At 36.7% G+C, this 27,824-nt stretch overlaps 1 protein-coding gene across 4 annotated transcripts; it reads right to left on the bottom strand.

Annotated features, from left to right (window-relative positions):
* Positions 1-90: 90 nt before the first annotated feature.
* kto (mediator complex subunit kohtalo) lies at positions 91-26,726 on the bottom strand. Of its 4 annotated transcripts, none has more exons than XM_072298086.1 (28): positions 26,570-26,726; positions 25,027-25,217; positions 23,523-23,621; positions 22,965-23,156; positions 21,934-22,093; positions 20,939-21,105; positions 19,714-20,211; positions 18,331-19,036; positions 16,656-17,942; positions 16,128-16,310; positions 15,507-15,707; positions 14,774-14,884; positions 14,102-14,226; positions 11,924-12,096; positions 11,058-11,229; positions 10,493-10,585; positions 9,548-9,699; positions 9,027-9,133; positions 8,262-8,482; positions 7,549-7,721; positions 6,749-6,878; positions 6,261-6,419; positions 5,555-5,797; positions 4,139-4,345; positions 3,293-3,488; positions 2,244-2,499; positions 1,002-1,123; positions 91-314 (listed from the first exon to the last, which is right to left on the bottom strand). In XM_072298086.1, exons 2-28 carry the CDS (start codon positions 25,126-25,128, stop codon positions 106-108), a joined length of 6,444 nt encoding a protein of 2,147 aa, XP_072154187.1. In that variant the 5' UTR covers positions 25,129-25,217; positions 26,570-26,726; the 3' UTR covers positions 91-105. The 4 variants fall into 4 exon arrangements, with proteins under 4 accessions (XP_072154187.1, XP_072154190.1, XP_072154188.1 ...); XM_072298089.1 differs by having other exon boundaries at positions 4,139-4,321; XM_072298087.1 differs by lacking the exon at positions 26,570-26,726 and adding an exon at positions 26,418-26,553.
* Positions 26,727-27,824: the final 1,098 nt, after the last annotated feature.

Raw genomic sequence — 27,824 nt, 5'->3', positions numbered from 1 at the left:
AAGGTATCCGCCCCGAGCCCCAAATGGCCCGTTTTGCACGTAGTCCTTTGACAGTAGAGAGGCAATGGACAAGTTTAACACACTAAGACAACGATTTTAAAAAATTTAACCTGAAAAAAAAGGCATGGTGTAATTTACCTGCATGTATGGTGGACGCATACGTTGCTGGTATTCAGCTTGTCTCATGGGAGGAAAGCCTTGCGGCGGCTGTTGTTGCTGTTGCTGGGGCGGTTGTTGTTGCTGCTGTTGAGGGAACATCATGCCTCCACCTGCCCCTTGTTGATTCCCATAACCTCCATAGTTTTGATTCATTCCTGGGAAAAAAAAAGAACCTGAATTGGTTTGGTACATGGCAAAAGGAGCTCTATTGCTAGATAAAATGTTTGTGTAGAGTATTACAATGATAGAATTCTGCCACAAGTAAGAGAATTTCTTATGATAGAATATATTGATGGTAATATAACGAAAATACTCTTCTCGATTACGACGATTCAAAATCTCTACTCCTTTCTATAATAGAGAATGCTACTGGACATTTTTGGGAAAAATTGTGAGCAAATCTATTTTTAAATAATAAAGAAATATTGCAGAAAATTTTGTGCGATAATATCATCGATCATTCTTAAAATAAAATAATTGAGACAGGGAATCCTCATGCAGCAGACCGAGGAGTGTTGTAGGTTCTCTATCAATGTGCAGTATGTTGCTGCCTTAGTTACAATGGTAGATTTCTCCAATGGTACAAGCCTCACTTCTATCTTTATTTTCTCCAAAGGTAAACACACATTGAAGACTTGTTGGTGATATTTCCTCTTTTTCAGTGAGCTATTTTCTGCAGTTAGAGAGAGAATATAATCTTCTGAGCGCTCCTTCTCTTGATTTGACTCAACTTTTGGAAGCACTTTTCTTTGATTAAAAAACACTTTCTTCAATCAGAATCAAGCGTGCTCTGCCCTCCAAAGGAAGATTGAGTATTTGGAAAGGTAATTGACTAGCATTACCTTGTTGCTGCATTCCACCAGGATACATTCCGCCAGGCTGTTGTTGTTGTTGAGGGTACATAGGACCTGGTCCACCCTGCTGTGAAGGCATGCCAACACCTTGCTGAGCCCTAAGTTGTTGCCTTTTAACCAAGAAAAAATAAGAAGTTAAATATGAAGAGTATTAATGATGAAAATATCACTTTTATGCTCCTCACATCATACACACTCTGACATAATCTATTTACATGCCGATCAAAACGTTATGATGAGATGGAGTGTTATCCTTTTCAAAGAGAAATTTAATAATCTTTTTTTCTAAGATCCATTCAACGTAGTCGAAATAATTTCAAGGACGCAGAAAGTTCCAAAGCAAACACAATCTTTTGAAAATTTGGTGTTTTTTCATCACAGCTCCATGACACACCCTTTAGTATTAACACTACCTAATATGCGTCCAATTTACTGATAACTTTTGGTAATACTATGATGTATCCCCGAACTTCAGGATTTAGCTGACCTACACCACGATCCATGAGTAGATCAGGCTTTCTCTTCAGTTTTGAGACAGTTTTCACAGGAAGAAGCAGTTTGATAACCTAAGTATCAAGACTATCAAGGTACATAATACTGCGATTTATTGGAGGGTTTGTTATGATTTGCAAAAGGAATAACAGAGAACATGTAATGTGTCTTTCTTAAACTTAGTGTATTCCATCTCTTGAACTTCAGAAGCCCTGCCAAGCAACAAAATGGTGGAGATAAGCAAAACTAAAAGATGCAAACTAAAAGAAAGAGAAAATTAATAAATTGAGACTAGAATAAGCCTATTATTTACTTTGATTATTTAATTTATCTATTCTATCTATATATAAGATAAATAACTGATTTTTGGTTCATTTTAGTTTATGCATCTAGTTCGTCACTTCATTGATCTTTATAAAATGTGAACATTTTTTCATATTCTTATCATATAGTAATCTAGTGTTACCAATGCTACAGCATTGGTTACGTAAGATTGAAAAAGTAGAGAAAACTTATCAGAAATGAAAAAAAATAACAAAAATTGGGGTAAAAAAATGTACCTATGTGAGCTCATGTTGAGCGTTACCCGGGGAAAATTTTGAATTGGTCGATTCACAGCAAAGACTGAGCCATCACATGAGCAGGGCCTGTCCTACTCAGTCATATTTCCCAACAAGGTGGTCAAAGAGTTGAAGTAAAAATGTAACTATTAAAAAGCTCAATTCAAGTTTGAAATACCTGATGAACTGCGGCCTTGGCATTCCTTGGAAATTGGGAGGCATTCCCGGGCCAGGCCCTGGTCCAGGTCCAGGACCAGGACCAGCGCCGGGACCACCTGGACCTCCGGGACCTCCAGGGCCGCCCGGGCCAGGTACTGGACCAGCCTGACCGCCACTCATATACTGGTTTGGTGGCACTCTAATTCGCAGCATGTTTGACAGGGCTTGTTTCGTGTGACTCACAGGTCGTTCGAATCTTGGTCCACCTCCAGCCACTGAAAACATCAAGTGGAAGTTTTAGTGATGAATCCGACAAAATGTATGATACTTCAAGATTTAGTGACTCTCACTCCCCATCCATCAGTGTAATCATCAAAGAAAACACTGATGACTGCACAAATTGCATCATAAATATGCAAATTTAATGCGGTAAAAAATCTCTGGAGCTTATTATCTATAAATGTAGTGCCAAATTAAGGTAAGGCTCTAAAAATTGTGGAAGCCAAGTCCCCCCCCCCCCCCTCCCAGAGGGTTAAAATTATTTTATTCAACTTTTCAACTTTCCTAGGAAAACGCAACTTTGACACAAAATGATAAAAAAATTGACAAAATTTTGATAAGCGCACTGTGTTGACTTTCTCGCGATAACCCAACCGTTGCAGAAAATTACGGGAGCCTAGAACAATTTGCACCCCTGAAACCATCAATATACAATGCTTCAGGGGATATTCAAGTTTTACAGTTCTATTAGCAGACTGATGGGTTCTGCTTACTGAAATTTGATTTTGAAATACTGCATGCAAATGAATTTGTCCGCCATAATAACATCGCCATAGTGCGCCATCCAAGTAAACTTGCCTTGCCTTTATGCTTACTTGAAAACGGTCATAATGATCAAAAAGCTTCGGCACTCTGAATAAAAAGTTAACTATTATAACACCTTGGCGCTATGAATTACACAACTTCCCATGCAAAATTCCTATTTGTTTAATGTGCAGATATTTGGTTCCTACAAAAAATCATAACCATCCTTGGGGCTGTGATTTATCTGAATGAATGGAGACATACCTTGTGGAGGAAGTTGTTGCGAGTAGTATGAATTAGGTGGCTGCTGAGGTGGATGTTGTTGTCCGTAACCCCATTGAGCTCCAGGGCCAGGACCCTGGCCCGGGCCGGGACCAGGCTGCATCGGGCCAGGATACATGGCTCCACCTTGGTTTTGATTCGGATAGTTACTAACATGCATACCGGGTTGATTCGGTTGCTGAAAAAAATTAATAAAAAATATATTGAGAGCACAGAAGTGATGGATTAAATGATACACTGAGAAAAACGATAGGCAATTGTTATTTTACAGTTACAGTTATTTACAACCTTCCTTGAGAGTTAAAACCTTTCTTATACAAACTAGACAAGCAAGGAACATTAACATTTCTTTACCATGAAGATGGGTATTACTAATAATGTAATGTCAAACAGCAGTGAACTCAACACTAAAAAGTTCATTAGAAAAAAAAAAAACCTTAAAAGAATTTATGATGTTTGAAAATTTTAAAGATATCTGTAATCACTGGATTATACTGAAGTTCGAATTACTAAAACTAATGTCATGTGATAACAGCAACATCCATGCAGATAAAACTGGGTTGTCAAAACTTTCCATTAGGTTCAAAATAAGCAGTGACATACCTTTCTGGTACCACAATGAGTTTGTTGGCACAGATGTTCCACTTAGAACAACCCAACTTACAATTATATTTTTGAGTGGCAGTGAAATAAATTTCATTTAGAGCTTGCGGTTTGTATTTAAAAAAATTACCTGCGTTGATTTTACACATAATCATAAACTTATTGCCTGTAATTAATTTCCACTGAAACATGGAATTATAAAGCTGATGATCATAAGTTGGTTACCTGGACTTGATTAGGATGCATGCCTGGTGGCATGGGTCCGGTCGGTGTGATGGGTTTGGTCGGCTGCTTTTTCCGGCGCGGGGGTCCGACAGCTGGGGTCTTGGCACCACGCTTGACTCCGCTGCGAGGTGATTGGTCGACTGCTGTTGGCGGCTCTGCTCCTGCTGTGAGGTTTCCTTTCATCTGGTTGCAATACACACAAGGACACTACATTTCAGGTGAAAAAACTGTTCTCGTACCCGCCCGATCCAAGGGCAAAATAAATTCGAACGGGAGAGAAACGAAAATCATAATAAAACTAAAAACTAAATAAAACTTAAAACTAAATAAAACTTAAAAAGATAAATAAATAAAAGAACACAAAATTTGAATAAATTTTTTTTAACTGAATTGAAATTATCACTGCAAAGAGGGCATCAATTGAGAGTCAATTGACTGAGGTCAACCTCTAGACGGGTAATCCCTCAGGTTTTCGTCAGGTTGTCTAGGATATTTGAATTTACCTGATCTGGTTCTTTTATTCAAACAGATTTCCCATAGTTTTGATAGAAATTCACCGAGGTTAAACTAGGCTTTCTCCAGCAATTGAAATGAGTGCAAAAGATTTCAAACTACTATAAGAATATCATCATAAGTTTCGATTTTGATTAAAATAATCAAAACTTCTTTGTTATGTATACAATTTGATTATTTTCCCACTATTTTTTTGGCATAATTTTTGAGGGGGTAGAAAGCCCCTAAAAAGTGTTCCGTTGGAATATTTTAAAATCAATAAAATCAAAACTGAGAACGAATACAATGGACAAATGAAAATGAACAAATAGATAAAGAAAATTAAATAAAAATGATACTGAATGGTGAGGAAAAAAAATAACATGACGCGGCAGGGGTTCTGATTATGAATATTTAGAAGACTCAAAACGTCTGATAGTTGGAGAATCACAGCTCGAATTTGGAAAGTAATTATTTGAAATCTAAAAAAAACTTGATTGATGCACTTTAAAAACTGAAGAACTTATCACCGAGAGGGTTTTTTTGCACAAGAGAACACTGAGAAAACATTTAAAACGTTTAATACTGATAAAATATTTGGAAAAATTAAGTGCTTTCAATTTTTCTATCTTTTCTTGCTCCTTAAAATTTACCGCCCTAAGAAATATCATTGGCTAAAAATATTCAGAGCTTTACTTTCTTTCCAATGCTCATAAAAATTTCTAGATATCGTTTTGAAAATGAATGCAATAAAGACTTCAAGACTCAAAGACTTCAAAAAATAGAAATTTAAAATAATTAATAATTTGTAATTGTGAAACTACAATTGAAAAACATGTTCAGGGTGATTAAAAAGCAAAAACGAGCTGAGGAAAAGATGGATGAAGTTTCTTTATTGTCAAAGAAAATTAAATTAATACTTACTGGTTTGTCCTGGGGAGGCTCCAGGTCCTCAGGAGGTAAGGGGATTTGTTCAAGGAAATAGGAGGATGGTTTAAGGAGGGAATGAGTGTGGAATTTTAGGAGACGGTGATTTTCCTCATACCACAAGGGCTTGCGTTCGATGCGCACGGCACCAAACCAAGCCCACGAAAGAGGCGCTGGATTCTTGTGGGCTTCCAGAAGATCCCATGGACTCACTTTTTGCTTCTCAGATACTTGAAGACCCTGTGAAAAAAAAAATTAAATTTTTGTCAAAGGAAGCTTCAATTTTTAGTTAGTAAAGAGAAGTGAAGCAGTCCACTGAAACTTACAGGAAAATATTGTGACAAAATATGAGTAGCTTGACTACAAAAACACGAACTGGAAATTGGAAAACTTTCACTAAAAATAAAAATTTAAAGCTGCAGGTTACAAGACGTCCCTTTCAGATTTTGACTTTGAAAGCATGCTGAAGACAAATGGGCCTTTAGAGTAATGACAGGAACCAATATATAAAGCAAAATTAATTGCACTCCCTTCAAAGTGAGATAATGAGTAGGCACAGCATGATCATTAGTTAAAAGGATGTGGGAAGAAACTTTTGTGGATTCCGTTGGATAAAAAAATGCTGATTATTGATCAGAATTTAATCGCTTACAATTAGTTTGAAATAGAAGTAAAAACCTCATAGAGAAACTTCAAAGCTTACCCGTTTTTTATCAATGCAGTCAAATCCTGCGATTTTATTGCCTTTTGTGTCTGTTAGGCAACCGATCTGTTCGGACGCAATTACTTCACATTGCGTTTTTGTTAGTGGAAGCAACTGCCTCACATGCACTAATGATGGTGAAATACGGTCGCCGATCTCCTAAATTCAAAAGAAAAATGCAGTTAAGAGAATACATTATGAAAAATAAAGCGCTGAAACAAAGTTGTGGGATACGCTGAACAAGGCTCAATGACTAAGACATTGTAGAATCGCCTAAGGTATTTTGCAAGGCCATATTTTCAAGTTAAAAAATTTTTCCTCTGAAATTTTTGTAATTTATGAATTGTTCAAGGGTTTTAAGGGAAAAATTTAGTCTTCCTGTCTAAAGTAAAACAACGGTAATTCTGATGAACATTCATCCCAAGTTTGAGAATGAAGTAGGCTTGGGTTATTTCAAAGGATATTCATGAAAACTTGAGTTAAATTACCTTCTTCAATTTTTTTATGAGATTTTGGTGATGCTTGCGATTTTCTTCTCCTTTTTCAGACAAAGAATCTGAGACGAGAGTTGAATGAATCAATGTTGCCAGCATGTCAACGACTGTACTGAAGAGTTCACTAGACAAACAAAAAGTCGAAGCATGTTAGATTAAAACAAGTTTCAATAAAGAAAATTTAAAATGAGAGAAAGCTGGCATCTTTTAATAAAATATACTTTGATTAGCTTAGATTCTGGACACATAAAATGGCTTGCCAATTTCTTGAAATTTGCCTCTTGATAAGGATTTTTTTTGAGAGCACATTTTGCATCCATTTTTTCCGATTGAAACATGTTCAACAGTGAAATAAAAAAAAAAAAAAAAACTCAACCTCAAATTTATTTAAAAGGAAAAGTAAATGACAGTCTGCATGTTATGCCAGTGACAAATAAATTAACCGACAAGAGGTATAAAAACTTACTAACACCAACCATTCACCTCAATCTGACGTTTTTATCTCAGTTGCTTTTCCACTTGGCCTGACAGCCTTTTCGGTTTTATGGTGAAATGTCTGATTTTACTGTAAAATGAGTTGATTTTTCCTATATTTTTAAAATATTGATAGAGGAAAAAAATATCATTGAAATTGTCCCTCGACTCAAGATTTGCCTTACATTTGCAGCGATCCTATGATTGTAAGATTGGGCATTTTCTGCACACCTACGACAATTCCTTGATTTCAAATACAAATTACAATATTCTTTAACACCATGTTCTTAAAGATATTTACACGAGAATAAGATTCTTACGAGTTATTATTGAGGTCAATGACTCCATAGGTTACAAGCTGAACGAGCAAGACAGCCCAGTCTGTGGTTAAATTTGTACTCCGTTGAATCGTATCAAACATTCCACCTACAAGACTAAACCGTAACAACAGAGCACTGTTGATCGAACTTTTGGTCATGTCTGCCAATCTCTCCTGTAAAAATTCAAAATCCACATTAGTAACGTAAAATGAAATGGTAAGCAAAGCAATGCAAAGAATATGTTGTAAACTTTGTAGATGCATTAACCATCTGGTCTGACCATTTAAAAATGGTGAAAAAATTAAAGAAATCCAAAGATATGAAAATAATGTTCGGTGAGGTGTGGCACCAAAATATTGACACATTTGCAAGCAGGTTGATCAATTAGATCATCGGCAGATTTTTTATGATAAAATTTAGATATCCTAGTGTATTTTTTAGTAGATTTTAAAGAAATATCTACCTATTCCAGAAGATGCGACCTCATCAATGTTACAGGCATTCAGTTGCCTAAGAGGCAAGAGAGCATAAGAGTAAAATACCATGACAGCTAACATTTTGAAAATGCATTAATCCCTCTGGTCCTGTCAAAATCAGAAGATTTTTTAGAGCTATGACCAGAAAAAAGATGGGCCTTTTCCATTTGTGTAATTTTTCTGGTTTTCAACTTTCTCATGTATAATTCTTGTATTATTCTAAAAAATTCTACTTGCCTCTTTTGGTACAGATAGCAGCTGAGAGAGTTGTGAGTGTAAGGATGTGAGTAAACTCTCTCTTTCATCATCCTGGCCTTTTAAACAAGTGAGCACAAGAGAGAGAAATGGTTGATGATGACTCAGCAACGTTGTTTGGTTGCTGCGACCTTGAGAACCCTTGTTTCGCCCACTACTACTGCTTGGCGTCCCTTGAAGAACTCCGTTTTCTAGCACCTGACCTGTTGAAGAAAAAAATTATTTAATTGACATATTCCTTACCCCATTGATTGCTTCAACATTACTCAGCTGAGCGCTACTTTAAGCTTTGAATGGGTCCATGAGAAATGCCTTCTGTGAATTCTCCAATGAACTAATTACAGAGTACTAGTTGCTTGCACCACGGATAGGAATTTCTAGCGACAAGGCTGTCCGTATGGAGCATTTGAATTATGCAGTTTTATCTTAAATTTCTCTGTCCCAGCAGGAAGAATGACGCTATGACACTTTGGCAGGGAATATGCTGTGAGGACTTAACAGGGGCAATAAAAAATGTCAATACTATTTGCGTATGTGCCATTCTACTAGATGAAAGGAGGAAATCTAAATTTTAGGTTGGTCAATATATCTTCCAATTCAGAATGACTCCTCTTTTTATGTGTCATAAGCAATATTCAAATAATTTAATACACTCTTTTCATCCATATTTCATATTTTTCCAAGACAGTTGAACCACGATTTATTTTTGATAGTAATTTCATGGTTAAAGGGTGCAGAAAGCAATACCTGCAACTTTCAGAAGGCGGCCCTGAACTGCGCTCGATAATTTTGAAACCAGTGGAGCAACAAGCCAAATAGATTCTGGTTTCCCTTTCATTTCAGCTGCTTCACCCCTGAAAAATAGCCAATAAAAAAAATGAGAGTGCATTGACACAAGTCATAAGATCTCTGGCACGCTAAGAATGAGTCAACCTATTTTTTATAGTTCATTTTCTTGAGCATTGAGTGAGTTGATGTTTCAGCATGAAATTTTGCAGAGAGTAGGGGTGCAACGGAAATTAGGATTTTGTCAACTGTTTTTTTTTTTTCCAGATACCTCTCATTATTAGGCCTATTTTATGCGAAGCATCCAATAAATTTAGAGCACTGATGCTGAAAATAGAATTTCTCCGGAGTGCATAAAATCTGTCTGTAAAATTTGAATCATAGTAAGGAAGAAGGGTGGTGATATTTTTCTTTCAATCATACATTTTTTCTTTTTGGTGACGTTCAGAATACAACAGACTTGTAGGAACAGTAGTACTTACTTTGAGTTTGGAGAAGTCAATTGAAATACATCAATGGTTGCTTTGGCAACAGTATCAAGCCACTGGTTTAACTCGGATGGGCTGTTTGAAAACTGCTTGTACATTAATTGCATATCCAACCAAGACATTCGAAGCGTCCATTGATCTAAATTCTGAAATTAAAATACAAAATGGGATTGATCAAGGCACTCATCTACAGTTTGACTAGTGCTTTTTTTCTGATTTCTATGAAATTCGACAGTAGTCACACTTTCTCAAGTTTAAAGTTTCCACAGATACAAAATTTTCATTATTGCAGTTGCCGAATGTTCATTCAGAAGAACTTCAGACCATACAAAACAACTAAAATCTCTGTTTCTTACCAAAAAAAAAAGAAAAAAAAGAAAGATAAAATATATAGTATCAAGAATGTAAAACTGCCTGCATCTTTGTAAAAAAAAAAAAATAGTATCAGTTGGCTCCTTTGAGGTTTGATCAGTTATGATGGCTTTTAGAACAAGGATTAGCTGTAACTTTTTCATCTTTTTTCTTTTTTTCTTCAATGGCACAAAAAGAGATCGGTGTAGGAACTGTATCTTAACAGCAGATTTGCAATAACTCATAAACTCCTCTAATTAAACCAAACACATTTTTGAGTTTTATTTTAATTCCTTGCTATCCCAATGGATCAACCCAATGATTATAACAAAAAATTAAAAACAACTAAACAATGAAATCTGATATATGAGAATCCAACCTTGAACACATTTGGTTGTGAAATATCCTAGACTTCTTGACGCAGTCTGTTCTCTTTGGTTACTCATGTTGTTTTATCCTGCATCAAATTAATTTTGGGGCATCACAATAGACTGGAGTTGATGACTGATATCATGAGCAGGCTTTTTAGGAAAAGCATTAATAATAAAGGTGTATCTAGTTATTTTCAGCATTTATGTTAGAACCTACCTCTAAAATATTTACAATAATGGTCTTGTAATCCATATTTGCTTCTGAGGCTGGCCTGTCCGGATAACAGATCATGTGCAGCAACCTTTGTGCCTGTAATTTAAGATGAAAGATTCAATGAATGTGTGAACAATTTTTTTTTAAGTTAAGTAAAGTTCATATTGCAGTACCTATTGTAATTATGCAGTAAGGTTAACTCTCATCTATTTTGCTTGTCTACCTGGACTAGATTTGCGAGAAGTTGATAACATTATAGAGCAGTATAAAAGTGCTGAAGAGGAGAAATTTATGAATAATAAATGCAAAAGAATTCATCACAGAACTTGTCCTACGTACAGAACTTTTTCAGATGTAAATGAGAAATGCAGAACACTAGAACAATTTTCAACATGAGACACAATTCTAGACTAGTATATGTATTGATTTTGTCAAATGCTTCACTTGCATACAAACTGTTCCTGTAATGCCTTTTTGTTAGATTTTTTCATGCGTCTGAGTGATTACGATACTGAAAAACACATTTGAAATCTTTCAAGTAGAAGTTAACAATTGAACAAATATGTACCTGTTTTGGAGTCAGCATACTATCCAGAAGCAGATCTTCCTGGCAAAGCTCCTCTGGATTTTGAAGACAGTGTTCCAGAACCCATTCTTGACTACATATTTCTTTGAGTACTAATTGAGCAAAATCAGATAGGTTTGGAGCGTTGGCATCCATCCCTCCGAATCCTCCACCACTAAACAGATTATTGAAATAAATAAATTATGTTTCGGAGAGAGACTAATTACACTTCAAAACAGCAGAATTACACATACACAAGTGAAAAATTGCTATCAAGACTGAAAATGACTTATTTTTCTTCTCATTCTTAAATGACCACAAAAGGGGTGCAGAAACTTTTTGATGACGCGACCAATGGGCTGCGATCAGTCACATGCAAAAATTGGAGGGCTCTGAAAATATGGGAAGGCAGTAAATGAGAGACTTCAAAATGGAGAAGCTGATCTGAAAAAAATTGGCAGACCATAAACTTTCTGCATCCCTGAATAATAAGAAGACACCATTGGAAATGCGATAAACCATTCTACCACTAAAAATCTTCATGAGGAAAAAAAGAGACTTCTTTCAATATTTTCAACAATCCTGAGGATATTTTACACACTATATTACCACAGCACTACTCCTTCCTGTGCTGGTTTGAAAAATTTCTGGCACAACTGCATCAACTTTCGACATCTTCAGGGAAACTTTTCAGCAAGAGGAACATGTAGTTTAATTAGCATTAGCACAGCTGACTAAATAAGATCTACGAATGCTAGATTTGAGGAATGCTAGTTTTTGAGGTCAGTTGCCGAATGCGTTTTTCCAGAAACACAAAATTTACGATACAAGACTTCCACTTAGTGATTAAAGCACATTCAAAAACTCACCCTAGATCTAGGAAATGGTCTGTGGAGTTGAGATCTGATGTGCCCAGTATATGAGATATACTAAGTTCCCCTGAGAGTTTACTGCCTCCGGAATTTGCCTGTAGAGCAGATGGTGACCTTTTGATGGAGGTGCTTGGGCGATTTGCTGTTGCATCACCAACGACTAGAATGGCCTGAAAATCGAATTGGGTATTTTACATATGAAACAAAGAAAAGCTTTGACAGAGAGTAATATGTAAGATAGGAACCCTCAAAAAAGTCAAACTTTGAAAAAGTCTTGCTCCATCTCGCTTTTCCCATTCCTTTTGGACCTAATAATAAGAATCTGAAGTCTGGAGGCTGTAGCTGAAGTAAAGGGTTCGGTACTTTTGCCTTCTTTTTTCAAAAATTGAGCAAAAAAACTCGATTTTTGGTGATTTTTCAAAAAAAATTTGGGGGGGCGGGAGGGGCTCTCAAAGGTCAAATGGGGCTAAAATCACTAAATTAGATAGTCCTGTAATGAATTATAAATAAATTTCGTCACATAGTGACATCATAGGTTCAACAACGTTTGAAGAACATAACTAAAAATTATCCGATTTTTCGTCCTTGCGAAGTTCCTCAGAATGTTAAGCAAGCTTACGTATACATGCACACAAACATATATTCTAAAGTCGTTTGAGCAATAAATATACATCTGTTTTAAAAAGGAGTGATAATGCTCCAGATCTCTTTTTCATGGGAAGGTGGGGGGGGGGGGGGTTCAATTTGTCAAAAAATTCATCTGTATGGTTGATATTTCAGTTTTAATTCCTCATTTGAGCTTACAGCCTTCCCTCTTCCGAAATTTTGAGCTGTTCCTCACATTTCCACTTGCTTTATTTTCTAGCCGAGTTTCAGACTCCGACAAGAAAAAAATAGCAACGGCGCTCCTGAGGAATAAATCTGATACTCCACTTTCGAAGGGAACTCCTGTATTTCCTAATTTACTTAAAAGTACTAAGCTGCCTCAATTAGTCGGACCTAATTCTTGGCTACTATTTAACGTCACTGGTCACAAAAGTTCTTGGCTGAAAAAACGTACAGTGGCATGGGCCGATGACGCCGATTTTTTAGAATTAAAAAAAGTCGTTAAAACAATGAAGTCCGTAAATGACGCTGCAGAACGCGGAATAAAGTTGATGCAAGACTTTTCCTCATCAATCACCAAAAATGAAGGACAACGACAAGATTTGCTGCAGGTAGTAGAGCAAAGTCGTCGCACTGTATCAAGTTTAAAGAAATCAAAATCTGTTCTTTCGAAAGCTTAGGAAAGCTAGCTTTAATTCTGTCAAGTAGGTATGAGATTTCTTTTATAAAGCAGAAATTGTAAAATAATTTTTTTTCTTACCCTTAAGCCCACATCAATTTGCAAATAATGGAAGGGGTTCAGAAAAGAGAAGGATTCTAAAAGTTACTGATTAATTTGCAATTATTTTAAATTCAACTAATTTTGTATCACACAGAATAAATTAGCGTTAATGACGAGAAATCTACTTATTTCTTGCTATTCTTTAAAAACGTTTAAGCGTTTTTAAATGCAACTTTGTGACGAAATTTATTTATAATTCATTACAGGACTATCTAATTTAGTGATTTTAGCCCCATTTGACCTTCGAGAGCCCCTCCCGCCCCCCCAAATTTTTTTTGAAAAATCACCAAAAATCGAGTTTTTTTGCTCAATTTTTGAAAAAAGAAGGCAAAAGTACCGAACCCTTTACTTCAGCTACAGCCTCCAGACTTCAGATTCTTATTATTAGGTCCAAAAGGAATGGGAAAAGCGAGATGGAGCAAGACTTTTTCAAAGTTTGACTTTTTTGAGGGTTCCTAATGTAAGATAGTGAGGTTTTGGTGACTACTGATGCTCCAATACGATGAGCTACATTCTAATTTGAATTTCGGCCTCCAGAAACTCAATAAAATGTTTCGGTTCCATACATATTACACTTGCTTTCAGATACTAAATCTAACTTTGACTAATTGACTCTGAGGACTTGGAGAATGGGCCTCTGGGAAACCCTTTAAAAGTATCGAATTTTGGACGAGAACCACTGTGACAAGTTGCATGCTTGTTACATCTTGAACTCAACAGTCTTTGTCAGCAATTAGTGGTATAGTGTGTAATGTGCTTCTTGAGCAGTTGTAACAACGGAAGCTTACCTTCAAAACTGCCAGGACCGGCCCAACACGGATGTTGTTGTGGGCTGCTGCCAGCAGGTGCCTATCACAGCTTAGCTTGATACTTGAATGTACTCCTGGAGTAGGGACAGGGTGGGGTGAGGTACCTAAGTACAAGAACAGAGAGTGTGGTTAGAGAGAGCAGTAGAAATAAAAGTAAAAATAAAACAATGGACATCTTTTAAGAAAAACAGGTTCAATCAGCTTGGTCTTTTGATGGATTACTTTTTATTGTGCAGCACCTCTGAAAGCTTTCCCTTCATATTTGCTGGGCCCAAGTGGCCAAATGGGCAAAGTAATGGTCTACAACGGATACCTAAAAACCGTTCATTTTGATTGACTTGGCAAGGAACAATTGAACTTGACCAATTCCCACAGTTCGTCTACGAAACTAATGGGTGCTTTTCTAACTCTCCAGTTGTAAATTGCTCTGCGCATTGTTGTTCTAAAGATTATGCGATGTTGAGTAGGGCCTCCGTGAATTTAGTTCATATTTTTTTAAAGAGAAAACATCTATCTTCAAATGGGCCCTTAGAAATATTGGAATATTGGCACTTCAGTGTTCCTTCAGAAATAGACTTGTTTTTTTTTTCTTTGGCAAAAACAAAAAATTGATCTGTATCCTTCTGCAACATATAAATTTGTTCAACTTACCAACAGAATAAAGACCAGGTTGAGGAACTTCAACAGTTTTGAAGAGCCGTAGAAGTAAGTGACATGTTAATCTTGCACCCGCTTCTGCATCATCGTCTGCGTCCCTACGACCTGGGATAGAAAATGGATAGATAGATTACAGACTAATAACTGGTTCAAAAAATTGACAACACATCAAGAGGTCAAGAAAACGCTTCATCCTGCAATGGTTAAACTCTGCAGTTTGTAGAAATTTTTTATTTGTTTTGGTTATGGTAAATCTTGGACATTTAATATTATATTAGTTTAGTTTCATTACTTCCAATGTTATATGCTTTGGCAAATACATTTAGCCAAAATTTTGTTGATAGACAGCGATTTCATAAAAAAAACACAGAAACTAAAAGGAGCACAGGAGTACAAGGAAACAAATTTTTCTGAGCTGAATATTCCGGATTAACCGACAAATCTTCTGTAACTTTATTTACAACCAGAATGGGGTCCAATATTGAGATATTTAATTACAAGACACATCACTGCTCCATTTACAGCTCTTTGATAAATTGATTCTACGATGGAAAGATACATTTTGTTCTGCTTATTTTTCATGGATTTACATGTTCTGTGAGATTACTAAAAGTATTGTATTCTAAATTAAAAGGACTTCACAAAACTGTCAACTTAAGAATTCCAGTAACTTTAAAACATCAATGTTTGTAACATTGTAATGGCTTAAAAAAATAAAGAGACAAACCTTCATTGCAAACAGTTAGTAAAGATGGAAGCGCAACGTGAGCAACAAAATCTTCTAAGGAAAAACAATGCCTAGCAACTAGAATACAGGTAAAGACAGCCAGAGGATTATGTATACTGAGGTCTTGTACATCAACCCGAGACAACACATCACCAAAGTAGGAGGGATGATTTGAAGAACAGCACAAAGCCATCAGCACTCCTGCAATGAATCAAATCAGATATTCAATTAACTTGGAAAAAAGGTGAAAAATAGATTGGAATCATCAAGAAATGCCAAAGATATGGTTGATACGAAAGTTTTACTTGAAATCCAAAAACGGTAAACCTAGTTGCTTGCAAACCTTTTTTTGAGCTATCTTTCAGGCTTCATCTGCTCAAGTAGGAGCACATTGATAGGACCAACACCTTTTTACACATTACCTCAAATGAAGTTACTTAAAGATGCCAGCAAAAGATTCTTGTACAATGTACATGTGCATTTGATTTATGAAACTTTTGATGTGGTTTATGGCATGAATATGCAAAGCAACCTCAAAATATCAAACCGTCTACAATACCTGAGACCTTAAAAGGATTAAAATTGATAATTTTGTAATATTAATACAGATGAAATCAATACCTAGCCACTCTGTAGAGAGCATGTTACAACACGCAGTTAATTCTGCACACAAGATGGCGATATCATTCAAACGATCAATATCTTGGGTTTCGCTGACAAGGGCAATAACGGCATTACACACCAAGCTGTAACGGTTAGCAGAGTGCTCTGCAAGTTGGCGTGCCCAGATTGGCTCAATTTTTGCTGAAATAATACCATAAAGGACAATTAAATGATAAATAAAATGTGCTGAATACACGAGACTTATTCACAGAAGCAAATGGTAAACTAGTAAAGTACTTGAAAGCTAAATTGAAAATAAGGCCATAAATGAGGCGGTTTTTTTTTCAGAGATATCATGATACGTGATTTCTTACAAACAACCAGGATCAAATGATCAGGGTATTCCTGAACATTCAAACTCAGTTTACATGAAGTTTCTGATAGACAGTCTTCACAATAAATAGATTCTATTTCCTCAAATGCTCATGATGGAGTCAAAACTTGATAATGTGTAGTTGAAAAATATACAAATGTTGAAAAACTCACCCCCTCTTTTGTACGTCTGAATAACATCCACCATGAAAGTTGAGTTCCAGGCCGTGTGATTACTAGGCGATGGAGTCAATGACGTGTACAATGCCTGCTTGATTTTAGGATAAGCATTGCTAAATGGATCACCTCCATGTGGCCGAGATTTTAGCAGAGAACAAGACGAGTACAGATCATACAAGTGTGAAAGAACACACCGTTCAACACTGGAACAGTCACCTGGTATGGCGACATGCTTTACAACACGACATAAGCCCTCAAACACACCAATTGTTTGCTCGGGTGATAAGAGCAGGCAAGCATGATATCGCCTTAAAACTCCAACTATGTACAACACCATTAAATTTGTATAGCTTTTTGTCAAAACGGAATTCTTAGCGGCCAACTGCGATTCTACTTCCGGAATCTCTTTCAAAATTTGCAGACATAAATCGATCAATCCATAAATATTGAATGCAAGCTCCATCAGGTCAAATAAAAATGCGACGTGTTCAGGTACAGGAAGGTAGTTCGAAACACCAGATTCAAAAGCGCTGATGAGTTCTAAAATTGTCACACTGCATTGCCACGTAACGTAGTGCTGGTCAAAGTAGGACAGAGCCTGGAACCGTGCAGTTGTTGCCTCAAAATTGAAGTCACTTCGCGAGTGTTTTTTTACTTTACCATCTGCTACATCAATGCTAAATTTCTTGCCGAAAAGCTTGCCGATGTCTTTCACTATTTTCTTGATTTGATGCCTGGCTTCATCCCGAACTTTGCCAAAGCCATAAAGCAATACGTGACGCTGATTGCAATCGTGGGCACTTGACTCATCCTGCGGCAATGGAAAATGCGTCGTGTACAGCAAATGGCGTGACGGTTTAGATTTAATGAGATGGTGTGAGTCACCCATTCCCAAAACCCCATGCACATCTTTCGGGGACTCAGGGCCGTCCATTGAGTTTTGCTGCTCTTCTTTGATATGTTGCAGTAACTTGTCTAGGTCATAGTCAATTTTACAATCATCGTCATAATCCATAGGTCGGCTATGGTCTTCTAATTTTGGTGGTTTCAGGTCGAAAGGAAGGGCATCGTCATCATGCCCACTGGTTCCAGACGTGTCTGCTTGTTTGGTGATTCCTGAGCGGGCTGCCATACCTGCTGGATTGCTCGTGTTCAGGTCACCACGAGAAATGAGCGTGCACATATAAGCATCATGAGAGAACACATCACAACGTACTAATTCCGCAAACAAGTGAACAAGATTGGTGAAAACTGTTTTATTCTGAGGTGTTGGATTGTCATCTGAAAAAAAAGAAAACCGAACTCAAACATTGCACTTTTGGTGGAAAGGTGGTTCCCCGTTGGAATGCATTTGGGATACAGTTAAAACCACCTAACTTATTTTCTACAAGCTAATTTTCTTTGCTGATAAACAATATGAAAAAGGTTTTTTTTTCTTTTTAAATAAAAAGAAGAGATTTGAAAGACACATTTTGCATATGCATTACAAACATGAATTAGAATTTCATTCATGCATAATATTATTTAAACATTTTAAATACATCATTTAGTAAGTTGTGTTGCTTTCGATAAAAATTAATTGTCATTTGAATTCTGAGATTTATGATTAATTCTAGTTGGAGCTACATCCATATTTCAGAGAAAAGAAGTTATCATCAAAGGGCCATACCTAAAACAGGTGCATCATTGTCCAAGAACTTCATGAGTAATGGCTGGAATATGGGGAGCCCTGCAGGTAATGATGCAGTTGAGTCTTTGTCGTCGCCCTGATCCGTCTCATTGCTGTGGTTTGTTATGTTCAAGATCTCCTGCTGGCGTTTTTCCAACAATTTTGCGACAGCCATCGCTCGATGCTCCCCATACCGTAGTCCACTCACAGCCCACTCGCACAAAATCCCAACCACGGCTTCATCTTCAGACACATTATAGTCGGTCCGACTTTCTTTTACATTATCTTCTTTTGTAGCGTCCGTGGCGTTTGGTGAATCCTTATTCGTTCCCGCTGATGTTGGTGTGGGTGCAAATATTTTGGCATAGAGTGTTTCAAGGGAGTTTGTAGCATCCACTCTGTCAAAGCTGTGTCTATCTAAGGTATCTAGTACTGCAAGTACTCTAGTTGTGGTTGCACCTGCAGATGTCTGTTGCCACTTATCACAGGACCATCTGCCTTCCGCAGCTAGACTTCTCTGCCGGATGAGTTCTTCGCCGAGCCGTAGCTGGTTTCTGATGTGCGGATTTGATGTACGGTGGGGCATGGGTAAAGCTGCTGGAGTGCAAGGTAAATGATCTAAAGGTGAGCCGTTGAGAACAGAAGGAGACTTGCCCTCGCCTATGCAATTCCAAACTAGTGCCGTGGGACATTCTAAAGTTATGACCTGTAATTAGATAAGAAGAGTATTCATTGCAATCTGCAAAAACAATACCAGAATTTGAGATACTTTCTGAAATGAGGTTCCACATGTTTTTCAATTCATATTCTTGTCAATTTGATAACAAAAAAAATACTCTTGCATGAAAAGGAAAACACAGAAGTTTCAACATTTGCAGTTTTAATGCGAGCATTCTTCAGCTGGGTACTTAGACATTGTCAGCTATTTAAATTTAACAAGTTTGATTTTCATACATTGAAAGAAAAGAGAGAAAAAAAACCCTACCTCAGAAATCTTGGGACAACTTGAACTTTTGCAAACATGAGAAACAAATTTTTTTGATGAAGAGCCATTAAAAAGTCAGAAGACGCGCTTGAAAAATCTTCTGCACCACCTCCTTCTCAAAGCACAAAAGAGATCCTGAAAAGATCATTCGCTATGCTTCTTTCTGAAGGTATTTTACAATTTTTTTGAGGTAGATGATCTTTCAAGATAATTTCTCCACTTGACTTAACAAGCACTGTTTGTTTTGATCTTCCTGCTAATTTTTATTAAACACACCATTTTTGACTCGCAACCACTCCTTGAGTGAACAGCGCAATACTTGAATGGCTCCTTGCAAAGTTCATAACAAATACTTTCATTGCCGAAAAATAAAACTTCAAATTATGAATTGAACAAACCTGTATTATACAGCTGAGTCCTAGAATGATGTCTCTATGATGAGAACACGCTAGGTATTCACTGAACGTTGCCATGAGAGCACTACTGCAGCTATTCAAATTATTTCCACCACCTGTGCCATTACAATTGCTGTTTCCGCTACCACTATTATTGCCACTGCTATTGGTGCCGCTACTTGTGATGCTATTACTATTGTTGTTACCGCTGTTGTTACTGGTGGCATTGTTACTGCTGTTGGCGTTTTGCTGCACAGAAGGACTGTCCTGGATTCTAGGTGTGGTTAGCTCTGCGTTTGAACATAGCTGAGCCAGTTTTCTTGTGGCAAAGTATGCAAGTTTACGGGCCAGCAGTTCTGATTGTACAAACTCGTGCATGTACTGGAGAGTGAAAGGGATGAAAAGCTTTAGGATATTATCTTCATTGTTGGTACCCGATCTGGACTTCTCAAGAAGGTCTAGGATCCAATTCAGCAACTCTTGTTTGTCCAATAAACCATCCTAAACAAGAGCAAAAAATAAAACTATCAAAAAAAGAAAAGGTCTGTCATTGCCGGATCTAATGGAGATTAATTTGACATCGGACTGAGATGCTCTGGGAAAAAAATTAAATTACGAGCAAGAGTAGGATACTTGTGGACTGAAAAGTGAAACTTTGGATGTTACGGTCAGACAAGAAACTGCTAGGAGTGAAAAGAAATTGACAGTTTTGCACTAATCGTAGGAAAAAACATAATTAAAATTAGTTTCTGGATTCATTGATCTTGATGCTTACTTTGTTTGAAAAAAGATGTCAAGTGGAATTGGGAAAAAAGTATCTATTTGGTCCATTAGTTTTCCCCATTTTAAAGTTCCTGTTGCAAGATGGTTTCGTCAAATACACAGATAATCTATTACAATATTTTCAGATTTTCAGAATTTTTATTTCAAATGAATACTCATAATAAAACGAGAAAAGACATTTCCGTTGTAGTGATCCAAAGTTTTCTTCATTTATTATTAAGCAAAAGAATATTACCTAGTATTTTTGCATCAATTTTTCAGGAGTATTCATCTTAAAAAGGTACAGAGATATAACGATAACCATATTGACAAAAATTATTGATAGTCCTCCTTTCTAGAATGCAAATCATAACAGGAAATCTGGACTGCAGATACATGCTTTTCTGGTTCCACAATTTACATATGGTTTTGATGCAGACAGAATTTAAGAAAAGCTACACATTACCTGGTACATATGTTTGGTTAGTTGTACACAGTATTGCCAATGTTTCAACGTTAATTTATGCTCATCAGGTACTAGTGACTGTATATTGGTGGGCAGAGACTGGTGATAGTAATCTTGCAATTTTGCGTACTGCTCTTTCATAAACTTGATTAAGGTCTGCGTCCATTCTGTAAGGGATAGTAAATACAACAAGAACAATTACCAAAAATATAAAATAAATTTGGGATTGAGAGTTTGAAGGCAGTTGTTTGAGATAAAGAGGTATACCTTCCTTTCTTTACAAATATAATTGAAGTCATAAAAGCCTGTGAGTCACCACACGATAAAAAAAGAGAAAAGAGATAATCCATGGCGGTAACTAAATATTTCTTCTTTCATCAAGTAAAATATTTTTTTTGGTAAATCAATGACCATTTTTGAATATCGAGAAGAATCCTGCTTAATTTAAATAGCAGATTTTCCCTGTCAAGACAAACATTAAATTGTTCGCCATCAGCGTGCTTCTTGTAGGAGACCTAAAAATCTCACCTTGCATGAGAACCTCATAAAAGACAAAAATTAAGACCTTAATAACTCTATAGTTAAAATAATTCAACAAAGCTTCCATTATTCGCAGATTATTTTTAAAATTTGCGACTACAAGGTAGATCTGCCCATAATGTTGTGAATGAAGACCATTCCAACTGCAACTTTGAAAGTCATTGCAAGTATTAAGGGGATTTTGGGACTAAAAACAGGGTACAATCCTTTTCCTCCCCAGGTTTAACATCAGAGCAGCGAAATAAATTCACTTCAAAAATATTAAACGCAAGTAAGTTAGCTACCTACATTTAAAGTATTTCTGATGTCTTCTCTTTAAAATTTTACATTTGTAAGAATTTTTTTACAATCATGATGGAGAATTTCTGATATCTTCAGACAATCTGTTTCTTGAAGAGCAATTGTTTTTAATACTTGCGCGATTGGGAAAAAAGAACCAAAGCCACTCAACAAACCTTGCGTTGGATCTGGTAGTTGCCTTTTCTTCATTTTGGCCTCTGAGACAGCAGTCGTGTAGGCTGAACTAAGTTTAATGAACCAGGCAGCTCGTAACATCGGAACTTGATACTCACACAGCATCATGAAAATTTCTTCTTTTTTGTTGAAGTTCGGAGCCTGCAAAAAATATTAATTATTTAATTCATTTTTTTTTTTGGTCCCTATCTTTTACTAATACTTCAGTGTTGTACTTACAAACCAATATTTAAATATTATTAAATTTAGTGTCTTTTCATTAAACAAAGCAGAACAAAAAAGTGAGCATTATGAGTTACATTTCTGTTAAAGAAAAAGTTTTGAACATAAGTCACTCAAAAATTATTTGATCCTTGATTTAAATTCATTGTTTGGATTAATTCTGAGACTGAGAGGGGTCAGAGGCTGATGAAAAAAACTTCAAAATCAACATCATTGTATTGGAAATAGTACTTCCTAGGTACTAACTGCCTCCTAAACACATCTAAAGACTTCGTATTACAGACTCATTAAAACATTGCAATGGGTCAATGGCAAAACATTTTTTAAATTTCATTTTCAGAAAATACGGATTGAACTTAGCATCTTCTATTTTCAATATTTTTTCTATCCCAAATAGTAAAGAAATGCTGCTTGGAGAAAAGCAAAAATGGGATCCATTTGAAATGATATTTAAGACAGGCTCTGATGACATACGCAGGTGGGGGAAACGGCATTTATTGATTGGCTGAGCCAAGCTTTCGGCATCGCCTTGCTGCATCAAACGATTGTTAGCTTTTGATTGATAATGTTTTGATTAGTTTTCATCCCTTTAGAAATGTTTTTTTGAACTTTTTGGTTTTTTTCATGAAATTTTACTTCAGAAAAACAACATTTTAACCTTCCAATAATTCTTTGCCACTGCCCTATTTTTCTAGGTTCTCAGAATTTCTTTTGATAAATTTTAGACAGAAGACAGTTTTAAGCTTTTAAAATTATGACAGACTTTTTTAGTTCTATGATCAAACTTTACCTTTTTAGACAGAGAAATCAAAGGTTTACTGGCTGCTAGATCCTTGAACCAAGCTTCAACAGCATTTTTCGTCCGAGCTGTTGCTGGCCAGAAATTGTCTTTGGTATTGATTTGCTGACGCTTGCGCCCGGTGTCGGGTAAGGTATTCAACTCCTCCTTTTTGCTAAGAATGGCATTGAAAAAAGCACCAATCTGAAAATTAAAGGGGAAAAGTTATCATACATGATCAACTGAAAAATCAAAATACAACTAAGTAGCACCTTGGTGGCTGAGTATAGAACAAATTTTCATTGAAACAAAAAACGTGAACCTTGATATGTAAGACATAGTTCTACATCACAAAACAGAAAAGAATAGTGGTAGCTTTTCTCAGCTTCATTCTTGTGAAATAAATGATCATGAGAGCAAAACACTTAAAATTGCAAAGCTTGAATTTTTTCATGTAAACTGTCGGTTGCAAAATAAGAAATTTTCTACACTCTTCGATCAAATTGAAACCGTCTTTGTTACTAAAAGGAAATATGAGACATAAATAGTAGGTTAAAAAATTAGGATTACCTTGGAAGCTGTGATGTTCATGTTCCTGGCGGTTCCGAACTCCTCGGGCTGAGGCTGAGTTGAAAAGCCATGCTTGACATTGCTAGTTGTCAATTCATCCTAAACCAGAAAGAATGAATTAAAAATAGGAAGAGAAAAATAAAATAAGTATTCACTTCATTCATTTATTATGTTGATAAACAGTTGATATTTAACCGAGTTTAAGATTTGGCTTACTGAGCGTTAACAGCAGCAGAAAAACTCCATAAATCTCTACAAGATTAAGAGCCATTTATTATTGATTAATGTGCATTGAATGATAGATATAGATGTTACAGGCACTGGAACGTGCCAAAAACTTCTGCTTTTTCTTTCATACATATGTTTCAGAACAGTCATTGGCTACTCCAGAAATTAATCAAAATTCAGTCCCTCCATCTGTTTCCTTTCTTACCTACCTGCAATAAGCCATTAGTTGAATGGCTAAACTTGCATCTAATGGGTCCAGCAACAACACATCTCTCTGCCAGTGTTCGAAACTCACAGGCGCCAACGCGCCAAATGCGCCTAGGAAATCGGCTATGGCGCCTAAAACAATGAAGGTTCTGCGCTCCTAAAAATTGTCCCCCCCCCCCCTTCAAAAAAATTCCTGATTTTTCTGTTAAGTAATTTTCGAAATTTCCCCCAAGTTACAGCTACTAGTTCTATAACTAAAACATATTGCATCTAACATTCCACTAAATGCCCGTTGATAAATAGGCAAATAGTCAATTTGCCCCCTAAAAATCGAGCTTGATGCGCCACATGGCTCCTGCAACTCAAAGGTGAGTTTTGAACACTGCTTTCTGCTCTCATGCTGCTTGTAGCGTCACCCTGTTGATTATCTAATCAGGTGCCTTCATTTTGTCACACCTGACAGACATTTTGATCTCTGTGAGTAGCAGCGAGACCTATTTCTTAGGAACCTTCCACTGCTGATCCATGTCTGCAGCACATAATGCTCCCCTTTCCGTTCACGTTTTAATTCTAATTATAGGTGTGACATTCACTCAACTTGTAAAAGTATTACAATAAAACTTTCAGCACTTTTATTCAATCTTAGAATTTTTCATTCGAATAATTAAGTCCTTCTACTTTGCTCAAGGATGCAATGAAAAGTACCAAGGCGGTCGCGGTAAATGGTGGTTGCATAAAAGTTTTGGCTGCCATCTTAAAGCGTTCTGACATCAGGAGGGTACGGGTTTAGCCGTGCAATTCGAGGTTGAGCTGGCCTCCCGGCCAATGTACCCAATACTGTGTGACGTGCAGAGGGTACGAAATGCGACCACCACTCTATATCCGCCTCGGAAAAGTACCGTCCGCAATAGCAGACGATTAGTTATTTTCTGAAAAACATGTATTCATTACATTCTTTCACATTTTCAATCTAAAAGAATTATCACTAGTCAACCTATTCAATTAATGCTAGATCTCTTGGATATTTAGAAGTCAGAAATTTAAATCAAGTTAAGTATTGAGTACGTACCTCTTTTTGCTTGGGATCTTGAGGGTACACATCAGGTGGGCCCAACCTTGATCTCTTAAGAGATCGTTTTTCATATGAAAAGCCCATCATTATGCTGGACATTGCTTTTCAGTCTTCCATTAGAAACAAATCCATTTTGGTTTCGCTGTCTGTCATATAGGTGGGTCTTGAACCGATTTGAAGAGGAACATCTGGAAGAGAAAAAAAAATTAACAAAAGCAAAGAGAGGAAAACGAAGATGCTTAATTCCACGAGAAAATACTTGCACGAGTCTGAGAACTTCTCGATTTTAAAGAATGTGTCTACTAATCGAGCTGTGTTCACTCTGGGCTCCCAGTCAACTCTTGAAAAGAATCATCCTGATTTTTCCAGGTTTCCCCGACCAAATTGAAATTTTTTTCCAGGAATCGTCTCACATCTTCTACCGAAATTAGATGAGCCGTTTTATGTAAAATTTCTGCCAAGACCTAGCCATCTGTTTCAAAGATGGTAATAGGAAATCAGAATAAAAAATGAATTGAAACATTGAACATTGGAGATCTCTGTTTATTTTTCAATTTAAAGTCTTGGAAGAAAATTCCCTAAATTATTAGGTTTACAAGTATCTTCATCTCCCCTTTCGATTCAACATTTTCAGGACCACTGGAAACATTATCACTTAAATCTAATAAATCATTGATGTGATAGGGGGAAGCTTAAACGAGAAAACCTAGGGCTATCAGATTTTGGCATTATTTTCATTTTTATTGCATTTCTGCTGAAGATAAGTTCACTTTCTTGGGACGAAAGCCTTTCATGGGGTGAGTCTATAGAAAAACTAATGATGAGTTGAGGTTCAAAATAGGAGAAGCCCAACTAAATTTAAGCACAAGCACTGGACTTAATGCATCCCTGAACTCCACCAAGGCCTCCACAGCCATACCTAAGGTGTACGCGGCAAAAAATCCTTCCGACAACGGTTCACAGCTCATGTACCAGCAAAGGTATATACCAACAAAAGGATGAGATTCTCAAGTTATTTCAGCTCAAATAATTTATCCTGATAGAATGATATTTGGCAATTTCCGACTGTCCCGACTACCGTCTATGTAAGAAGGGATAACGTCAAAAGATGACGATGCAACTTACATTCTACACACCAGGGTCCACAAAGAACAAACCCTACATAAAAAGTGATTGAAACTTTGAAACATTTGAAAGACTTAAGCCCCGAATGTAATGTAGTTTCTACTGTTAACAGACGCCGTCAAGCCTGAGCCAGTGACAATAGTAATTTTTTTGGCATATTTGCAGAGATATTTCACTCAGCATTATGTTGAAATAATGAAAGCTCAACAAGTTCATACTCGAAGGGCAACGAAGAGTGTCTTTGTCGACGTACAAAAGCTCACCGCTAGGATTTCCAGAATTGCTTACAAGGACCCACTTTCATCCTAAATTGATGACTTTTGAGACAGGACCAGTGAGCACTATCACCTCCAGTGCGGAGCCACTGGAATATTGCGGTTATTGTCGGACACAGGAGAAATTCTAAATTACTCACTTCGAGGCAGCAGTATTACAGCACTGTCATCGTGTAATAATTATTGAGAAAACTTTAAATAAGACAAAACTCAAAACAAAACTTCAGAACTGCCCGAAAAAGCTTCGATAAGCGTTGAAAAAGGAAGCACATCAGGGATGATTGTTTACGTCTCCCGATTATACTTGATGACGTCATTCAGTCTATCAAAATCAAGATGAAAACAATCCAATGGCTGTTTCCGTTTCCGCTCCTCGCCGGAAACAAGGTATAGGTATACCTGGTAACCAGAAACTCTCTGAGAGGAACTCAAGTTCAGTCACTGTAGGCCAACTTTGGACCGAATTGGTATAAGTAACATTGGGCCATCTAAATTTGCTGAATATGACGAATAATTATGTCCTTATGCCAATGTTGTCATAGGCATAGGTGGCCTAAAGTTGGCCAACAAGTGACTGTTCTCCATGAAATTCAACACATTTTTTTTAGCGTTTTCCACATTCTGCGGCCGGGTATATAGGTACTCTAAAATAAACTATAAAAATCAGATTTTGAGAGTCGAAACTTTCGATGGGGGAGTGGGGATGAGCCTCCTCCAATATTATGCAGATATGTAGGTACTTCTTTTGTGAAAAGGAGCTTCTGGCAACGCGGACAGGCCGTACTGCCGATTTCCAAAGATAATCCTCCCATCTTTTACATCATATAGGTATTTTCCGCACAAAGTACGCATTTGTGGTAATTTTTCCTACTATCGTTGCCGCACAGAGTCATTTTTAGAAGTAAGTGGCAATGTCGAGAAAAATATGAGACATGCTTAAGAAAAGTGAGTGAACAAAGATTGAAAAAATTAGCATAGCAACTTTTATCGACGGAACATCGCTAAACGAATCCTTTTTTTTTTAAAGTCAAATATAATGGTATTTCACATTCTCATGAACTAGAGTATTTTTACTCCGCTTGATTTCAATTATCTTCAAATTTTCAGGAATTATATCGATTTAAGACACGCTTTAAAAATGCACACCAAATATTACGATTATTGAAGCATAGGCGCGATCAAAAATTTACTAAAATAACCATTTACGTTATATTCGCTCAAATTGACCATGAAATTTCGACGATTTCTTTGGGGTTGCGTATGCATTAGGTATGCAACCCGCAACAATATTTGAGCGCTCGACAAGAAACTTCGCTTAGAAATTGGACTCATTATATTTTTCAAAAACATTAAGATTTTACTGTTTCTATGCGTTTCATGGCATACCGGGTCCAT

Source organism: Bemisia tabaci, chromosome 3 (assembly GCF_918797505.1).
Source record: "Bemisia tabaci chromosome 3, PGI_BMITA_v3".
NCBI lineage: Eukaryota > Metazoa > Arthropoda > Insecta > Hemiptera > Aleyrodidae > Bemisia > Bemisia tabaci.
Note: the sequence above shows the minus strand (reverse complement) of the source record. Positions and strands in the feature narration are given on the sequence as shown.

What these genes read in the sequence shown, in the direction of transcription:
- kto (XM_072298086.1), bottom strand. Translation starts at nt 25,128, where the DNA reads ATGTCCAGCATAATGATGGGCTTTTCATATGAAAAACGATCTCTTAAG. An exon ending in GACCATTTCCTAGATCTAGG is followed by an intron (nt 11,230 to 11,923) that starts GTGAGTTTTTGA and finishes TAATCTGTTTAG; the next exon opens with TGGTGGAGGATTCGGAGGGA. An exon ending in CCGCCTTCTGAAAGTTGCAG is followed by an intron (nt 8,483 to 9,026) that starts GTATTGCTTTCT and finishes TTTCTTCAACAG; the next exon opens with GTCAGGTGCTAGAAAACGGA.